At 49.5% G+C, this 8,840-nt stretch overlaps 1 protein-coding gene across 1 annotated transcript in view; it reads left to right on the top strand.

Moving 5' to 3' along the window:
• The first annotated feature begins 8,553 nt into the window (after positions 1–8,553).
• The window catches only part of IGSF9B (immunoglobulin superfamily member 9B), a 46,435-nt gene continuing 46,148 nt past the window's right edge, over positions 8,554–8,840 (top strand). The window contains exon 1 of the mRNA XM_008070826.1: positions 8,554–8,787. Coding sequence (XP_008069017.1) covers positions 8,724–8,787 — 64 coding nt within the window. The 5' untranslated portion in view covers positions 8,554–8,723. The remainder of the gene's footprint in view (positions 8,788–8,840) is intronic.

Here is an 8,840-nt window from a genome sequence, read left to right as displayed (position 1 = left end):
ACTTGGTAGAATTCTGTGTACAGAGATTTCCTGGCTACCATCACCTCAGGGTCCAAGTGTGGCTGAACCAGCCACTGACCCCTTCTTGTCTGCCAAGAGCAGCCCGTTGGCCTGGATGATGAATGGCAAACCACCCACCCCGGCCCCTCCTCACTCTGTGCATGTACACAGGGTTCATGCCTCAAAGAGTCTCCACAAAGGGACAGCATCCCAGGGCAGAGAAAGGCCCCTTCTCCCCACAGCAAATGTTCTTTTCAGACCAGCCTCCCTCTTGTTGGAATGTCGCAGAGGCTGCTTGGTGCCCCTCAATTAACCTTGGGAAGTTGCCAGGAGAGCAGCCCTTGCAGCAGCCAGCGCCTCCGTCCCCCTCTCCACATTCCTCCTTCTATAGGCTCATTGTCCCAAATTCCCCATGAGACTCTCTTTTCAGTGCCTCAACTGGTCTCCTCCCACAAACCCCCTCGCCCCAGGCTCCCCTGGCAGCTGTACCCACACAACCAAGTCCGCAGACTTTTCTTTTTCAAGTTGGTTTCCTAGAAAGGGAGTGAGGAGGGAGGCTAGATTCAGAGCCTGTTGCAGTCGGGGCTCTGGAGAAACTCTCCTCCTTTCCCAAATGGATCCATCACTGTTGATATATGCCTCCCGCCCACCCTCAGGAACACACCCCACTCATCCACACCCAAATCTCCTCTACAGTCAAGCCTTCTCAAGTCAGGCAAGCTTCTCTCCTTGCTCCACGAATCTCTGTTATTTCATGTAGTCCCTTAGTTTCTAACCGCCTAGCACAGACAATGGGCAGCAGACAAGGTTATAGCGTTCAGCACTGTGCTTTAATCTTAACCAGAGCCATTGCAGCCCTGTCCTATGGGACCCACAGAGGCCAGACTGCGCTCTCCTGGACAGGCCTCTGGTAGACCCTGTGTGCACAACACCTCTTGAACACCCACTGTGGACTGGCAACCATATGAACTCCTTAGCTTACTCCATTCTTCTGAGCAACCCTATTGTCTGTTAGTTGTAAGTTCTGTGAAGGCAAGAACCATGTCTTTGTTGCTTGTCTGGTACCCAGGAGAGTGCTCAGCACACAGTGGGTACTCAACACATATTTGTGGGTATGGGCTGCTGACCAGATGGTTGGACAATTATAGAATTCCCAAGGAGACTTTAAGAGGTTACACAGCTTGCTTCAGGATGCACTGGTGGTGAGGTAAGGCAGGGAGGGAGTCTAGGTCTTCCGACTCTGAGTCCAGGAATCTCTCCTTTATGCCATATTTGCCTTGTGTCCAAGCACCATGGAAACTTGTTGCTGTGGTACCCTCTGCCATGGACGTGTTTTCCAAGAATAAATCCAGCTCTGTCTCTAGACTCTCCACACCACTCTGAAGCCCAAGGGGAACGGCAGAGAGGAAGAGAAGGACAGGAGATAAAGAAGGGAGGGTTTGTGGAAGGGGGCTATGAAAGTGACTGGGCAAAGGCAAGCCCAGGGGTACTGAGGGGAAAAGCAGGGCTGACTTTCCAACTGACCTCTGGTTTCTGCTGGTCCCCAGTCCCTCTTCTTGTCCCCGCACCTGCTGGAGTGATGCTCATGCCAGGGATCTGAGGAAGGGTGGAGGGGGTAGTGGCATAAAGATGCATTGGGCATCTCCCAGCACTCCACACAAGGCCCTTTTGTGTGGGCGCTGAGAGCTCAGTGTGGAGGGGTCCAGAAATGGGAAGTCAGGGTCGAACGGGCACCAGAATAGATCCCCCAGAGCCCTCCAGCTGTGGCTCCAGGGCCCACTCTCCTCCCCCACCCTCAGCCTATCCATCTGTGGGTTCAAAGCAGGAGCCCAGGCCCCTCCTCACATCACTGCCTCTTTCCACTGACCACCTCCACCTCTGTGCCCTCAGCCTCTCCTCTGACCAGACCTGTTTGTTGTTCACTCCCTCTCTGATATGAATTGTCTCACCCCCGCTCTATCACCCCCATTTGCTGCCACTTTTCTGAGCCGACTTGTTTCCTCATTCTCCCCCAACTCATCTCTGTTTCAAACACGGAGGTCTCTTTCTATGTCATGAACTTGTCAGTCAGGTCTCTTCTTGCCACTTCTGCACATTCAGTTGCCACACACCTTTTCTGAGCGCCTACTCTGGGTTAGGTGCCAGGGACATGAAACTGACCAACCTCCAGTTCAGCAGGCTTCCCTGGTCTGCAGTCTCGTGTTTCCTCTATCTGCCTCCTCTTCTCCTTTCCTGGAGACTGAGCTCAGGTGCCTGCGCCATCTCCTTCCTCCTGCTGTTCTACCACATTTTAAGCCTGGGCCACCGTCTCTCCTGAAGTGCTGTGTGGACAGAGCTTAGCAAGTACTGTTTGTGTGGTCAGTCTTATCTTTCCAACCAGGTACAAGCTCTCGAGTGGCTGAGACTGTGACTGACCAGTTGAATGTCCCCCACAATGCCCAGTGCAGTGCTGACTGCAAGTTGGCGTTCAGGCACTACTTGCTCACCAGGGAACCCTTTCTGCTGCATAGGTCCTGGATCTCTCAATTTCTGGCATTCTAGCATGACCTGCTCCTTGGCTGACTCCCCATATTTTCCTGAGCCTCTGCTTGAATCAGCCTTTTGTGAGTTTCAAGGTGCCAGTTGTGTGAGGCTATGACTCTGGGTGCCTCTGTGGAAGCTTCTATGCTGTGCTAGAATCCCTGGCCATTCAAGACCTTGGGCTAAGCCAGGCCCCACTTTCATTCTGTATAACATCACAGGGGCATAGCAGCAGGCTGTTGTGGCGTCTGTGACAAATAAATGCCCATAGGAGTGTTCAGATCTCTCTCTCCTGCAGACCTCTACAGATGAAGGAAGTATAACTTAGCCAAAATGGAATGCCCCAGACTTCCAGCCTGCTAGAGCCAAAGCTGGATGGTGCAGTGGAGCCCTGACTCCCAGCTGTCTTCTAGACTTCTAGATTCCTGGGTGTGTGAGTGAGTTTCATTGCTGCCTGTCTGTCCCAGCATCTTGCTGTTGGGGCCTTTAGTCGTGGGCAGACTAGGGCATACTCAGGTGGGCCAGAGTTGCCCCAGGATGCCTCAGAATCACAGTTTCTATGATGCAGCCCTTGGTAAGGTAGGGAGTTGCTGAACAGTGAGGGAGACTTGTTCCCATGGGGTGGTCCACAGGCAGGGCTTTCATTAGGGCTCTCAAGTTGTGTAGGATCATTGTCATGTAGAGCAGCAAACCTCCTTTCTGTGTTTCTAGCTTAAGCCACATAACCATAAAACATGTCTTCTCCAAGATCATTCAGAGCTGGCCTGGAATACCAAGAAGAGAGAGGAGAAATGTTGGTATGGCTGAGGGTGCTATCCATCTGGTTTTCAAATACACTTATCCTAAAGTATGGATCTACTTTCTGTCTTGGGCAAGAAATTATTTCCTCTCATTCAGACAAGAAATAAATGCAATTTGGTTAAAATTCCAGGAACTGGTTTCTTTATCACTTAATTTCTATGATGTTGCCACAGATGCATCTTTAAGAATTCAGACTTAGGGCAACCTTTTTTCAGGTCCCCTCCTACTGTGGGAGCTTTTCTGTCTTAATAAATCCTACTTTTTCAAAAAACAAAACAAAACAAAACCACCACCACAACAAAAACTCTGACTAAAGGCTCAGCATGAGAGAATTCCGCTCTATAGCTATACCTATTCATACCTATCCACACACACATGACCAGGACAGGCTGTAGGAGGTGCCATCTGCTCCTCACTTGCAGGGGTGCCACCTTTGACACATGCTCAGGATGACTAGAGCACGGTGAAGCTGTTAGGCTGCACACCTCTGCAGTGGATGGGGTTCTGGTAGAGCCTCTTCCTTGACTTATGGACTCATCTGGATGAACCATCATAGAATAATACTGTGGTGGTGAGAACAGGCATCTTAAGCTAGAAAGGACTGGATCAGCCTCTGGGTCAGTTACTACCACCTAACAGAGTTGCAGCCTCCAGGGAAAATTGCCGCTGAGTAGGAGAGCTCTGGATTTTCCGGGAAATTTGAACCATAATGAAGTTTGAGTTTTAATAAGAAAAAAGTCTTCAAGAACTTACATTTGAAGAGGGCAAGATGAATTTTAAAGTATCCACTTGGGTCCAGAGAAACAACTTATGACCTGAGCCCACCTGCCCAACAGACAAGCAGGGAATGAGGCGAGAAAAAGTCAAGCAAGGAGCCTGCAAAGTTCTGTGAGTATTGTGAACTTGGATGGAAAATTCTTATGCTAAGAGGGTTTGGGAACCTGGTAAAGCTTTTCTCCACTTTTCCTGCATTAGATCTTAAGATTGAATATTTATATTTCAGAAATTCAATTTTTTTGTTTATTTTCTTCTCTCCTTCCAAGTTCTTTCAAAACATGCTGACTGGTCTCTGGTCTTAAGAGAAAACAAGGTGAAATAATTTGCTTCACAAATGGGCTAGTCTTTTATAAGGATCAAGGGCACATCCCTGAGATTTGGGACCCTGGTGTCCACTTGAATTAAAGTTCAAAAGTTCTAAGATCCAGATACTGTAGGTCAAGTTCTTCTTTGATGGCTAATTTCAACTTGACTGGAGTAAGAGATGCCCAGATAGTTGGTAAAACATGATTTCTGGGTGTGTCTGTGAGAGTGTTTCTGGAAGAGATTAGCATTTGTATTAGTAGAAGAGTAAGGAAGTATGTAGTAAGGAAGAAATACCTTCAGCAGTGTGGGTGGGCATTATTCAATTCATCCATCAAGGACCCAAATATAGCAAAGAGGCTGAGGAAGGGCAAATTTGTTCTCTCTCTTCTCGAGCTGGGAATTCTTCTGTCCCTCGTCTTCAGAGCATCAGGTTCTCAGGCCTTTGGACTCAGACTAAATTGTGCCACCAGCATCACTGAACTTATCAGCCTCCATAATTGCAGGAATCATTCCCATGAGAAATCCCCTCTTACATATCTATATATATCTCATTGGTTTTGTCTCTTTGGAGAACTTGAATACACCTTTCTCCCTAGAAAGTTCGTTTTTGCTTTAATTTTGAAGACTGTTTTCATGGCAAATTGTATAATCTCAAAATGACAGCAACACTATCTCCTATCCCACAAGCTCTTACAATATGACAGGGACACTGCCCTGTTGAGAGGTAGAGGTCTGTGTCCTCTTCTTTTGAATTGGGGCAGGTTTTTGACTTCAGGGGAAATGATACTATGTGTCTGGGTGATATGCCTTTCACCTGGTTCTGTTGGGATGTCAAATCTTGGAATCCAGCCACCATGCTGTGAGGAAGCCCAAGTAGCCTGCCGAGAGGCCTACTTGAGGAGGAGTCACAGCTTTTTGCCAGCAGCCCTGGCTAACGGCCAGCATTGCCCTGCTAGCTGTGTGAGTGAGCCATCCTGAAATAATTTCCATGCCCCAGTGGAGCTGATGCCACAGGAAGCAGAGAAGAGTGGCCTCCTCCAAGCCCTGTCCAAATTGCAGATTTGTGAGAAAATGAATGAGTCTTACCATTTTAAACCATGATATTTTGGGATGGGTTTTTATATGGCAAGACAACTGATACAGTTCCTTATTTTTATACTACTAAACATGCTCTTTGGTGTTCATTCTGAGTACATTTCTTACATTTACAGTTTCCTCTTTTTTTCACAAGCAGCTGTCCGCACAATTGTTCTACCCACAGAGAGGTCTGGAGCCACTGAGGAAGCTAAGAAGTGACAGGTGAGTGAGCTATTGTTTTTGAGTCCTACTTGCTTATGGACATGAGGAGGGAGTGAGGACAGTTTCCTCTTCTCCTAGACTTGAAGCTCCTGTCAGCCACCTTTTTCATGTGTCCTCTGGAGATATGTGGGTGGGTGGCTAGGTATGGTTTTTCATAGACTAATTGATAAGACAATCATGTGTTTCCAAAAGGTAAATGCCTCTGTGAGGTTAAGAGAAGATGACAGACACTCCCATACCTGGTATACAGAGCATTCCTGAATAGATCACTGCATTTATTAGTGACATCAATGGCTATGAAGTTTACCTAGGAGCTGCTCATGGAAGTGGCTACAAATGCTCCTTCCTCAAGTCCCTCCTGGACAGCCGGGCTCCATGCTCCTTTTGAATGCGTCTCTGCCAGGCAGGGGCTGCCATTCTTCCTGAAAGCTCAGTCATGTGCCAAGAGAAAAAGATTTGGTTGGTGTCATTACTTGCTGTAACCTGATACAGTATATCTATCTTGAGCTGATCTGAAACCCAACTAAGACATGTCTGATGCTAATGATGATGCCAACTTTTTCCTTTGTGTCTCAATTTTCTTCCCTTCACTCTCTGCCTTCACCCCCTTGTTCTACTCTATTTCTAGAAGACTTGCCCAGAAATTCATTATTCTCCTTAGACAGTTGCTTTCCAAACCTAACTCTTGCTCTCAAGCTTGCTATGTGTGTGTTTTTTTCTTTCCAATCTGACAGACAGCTTTACTTTCCTAGAAGAAACCACCCCTCTAAGGAGGAGAAAGTAGACAGCCAAGCAAATAGTCAGGATGAATGGTGAGAGTAGCTCTATCCTTTTCCTTACTCTGAAGGCCACTAGAAGGTTTCTCAGAGCCTTGGTGCTTCTCACTCCCCTGGTTTGTTGATACCTGAAAGTGGTGAGGAACTGGGGATAGGCCTTGGAATCTAGCATTTCTCTCTAGGACATAGTTAGCTGCTTAGAGGCTTTGGAAGGAGAAGAATCTTGTTATCACTAGTTTTGCTAATGGGTTACAGTAAGGTTTTACACCTCTAGAACCCTGAGAAAAGTGTGTGTGTGTGTGTGTGTGTGTGTGTGTGTGTGTGTGTGTTGGGGTGGGGCATGCTGCCTGGGCATTACTGCATCAGTGAGACCTGGAACTTCCAGCACTCTTTGCAGTCCCAGGAAAGACATCTTGGCCCTGGAAGAGAACCCAGAGCAAGAGCTCTGGAAGAGATGTCCCCAGAGTTGTATATCTTGAGTATGTTTGCATGAGTAGAGAGAATAGGTGAGGTAGGAGATTATTCTGGCTCTGCAGATTATATCCAGATGCTAAAACTTTACCAGTGTGTTTACTTCTCTGTTGGGGTCCCAGCTTTCCACTTTCTGGCTGGCAGTGAGCTACTGGGTTCAGGTTTCAGGGAAGACACCCAAAGCCAGTTTTCTCTCTCTCTCTCTCTCTCTCTCTCTGTGTGTGTGTGCACCTTCCCAGAATTAAGTCTCTTTTGTCCTGGAGCCAGAGGGGCTGTGGGGCTAACTAGTGCTTTGACAGGATAGAATTCCTGAACTCTCCCTCATTGTCCTTCTGCCTTCCTTCCTTGGCCAAACAGCCCATCCCAGGGAGCTGTGTGATTCTTACCACTGCTTTCACTCCTTGAGAGAACAAACATCTTCACTGCAGCCTCAGAACGCTGGTGTGAGGTGATTGTTGGCAGTAGATGTTTCCATGACACTCATTTATTTTCTTTTCTGCAAATACAACTGTATTGGGGGAAGGGATGAGGAGAGGCTAGGGTATGGAGATTGAGAAATATGAAGACCTTCCCGTTTCCTTATCTGTGTTCCTTTGGAGGAATATGGAGCCGCTATTCCCTTTCGCCGGGGTCTCCTCCACCCCACCTCCTAAACTGATTCCCCAGTCCATCTCGGCTTCATGCTGCTGAGATGGGGCTAGCCTCTGAGTAAGGTGGAAAGAGGAGGAATCATGTGCACGAGGAAGCAACCTTCATTAGGAGAAGTGGGGGGAAAACTTTTATTGCTCAAAGTTGGGATTTAGTAATGATGACCAAGGATGACTGGCACTGGGGGTGGCTGTGTGTGTGCGCGCGTGTTTCAGGGGGGGTCTGTGACACTTCGCAGCTGAGTCAATGAGTCATTCCAAATTGTAGCGACTTTTAGAGGTCATTTTAGTCATCCCCCTGCCTGCAGGCTGGCCGGAGCCCGACTTAACATCATATTTGGTGGGGTGGGGGCGGCTCTGGATGTCTGCGTGTGGAAGGAGTGGGGGCGGGGAGGCAGCGCGTGACCTCTTTGAAGCGATCTCCAGCGAAGGACATTCCCTGGCTCTCCCTGGCTGCCCGCTCCTGGGCTTCCCCATCGCTGAATCAGCATGGTCCTCCAGGGAACTGCTTTTTGCTGGATGGAAACCGGATGTTGGGTTCCATAGGTGGGCGGGGGCTCCATTCCCCGCAGACCTGTCAGGGGTAATAGAGACCTGTCAGGGTCTCGTTAGCAGCTACCATTCCCATTACCAGAAACTTGCCATGCAGTGTGAGCAGAGAACAGAAGAGAGCAAGACGCTACGACGCCTTCTCTCAGGCAATGCGCATGATTCTGCGGCTCTGTGCTCGCCACACTTCAACGCACCTTGAAATGGGCTCGCCTCCTTCGCGCCGCAACGGGCAGACATATGAGCCAATCGGACGCCGGGTTTTCGGGCTGCGCCCAATAGGCGGGCTGCGAGGGCGGTCCCGGAGGCCCGGCCTGGCTAGGCTTCACCGTGGACCTGGCTGCGCCGCCTCGGCGAGTAGTGCAGGTGCCGCTGCGCCGGGGCCGGGGAGGCTGCGCGCCGAGCCGAGCGAAGTCGAGGAGGGATGGAGAGCGGGCCGCCCGGGTTGCAAGAGCACCGGCGCGGGGCGTAGGCGGGCGAGAGGCGGGCGTGAGGCGGGCGCTCGGGCACGAGAAGTGTGCGGGCGCAGGAGCACTTTGCGATAGGATGAGGCTCTTGGCTGGCGCGCGGTAGTACTATGATTTGGTATGTGGCCACTTTGATAGCAAGTGTGATCAGCACCCGAGGTCTTGCGGCTCAAGGTGAGTTGAAGTGCAGCGTCCCTGCCCTGCCCCTCCCACCGCTCCCAGCTCCG

This window comes from Carlito syrichta, unplaced genomic scaffold (assembly GCF_000164805.1).
Source record: "Carlito syrichta isolate Samal-C Ts95f unplaced genomic scaffold, Tarsius_syrichta-2.0.1 Scaffold314027, whole genome shotgun sequence".
Taxonomy (NCBI): domain Eukaryota; kingdom Metazoa; phylum Chordata; class Mammalia; order Primates; family Tarsiidae; genus Carlito; species Carlito syrichta.
This window is presented reverse-complemented; position numbering and strand designations above follow the sequence as displayed.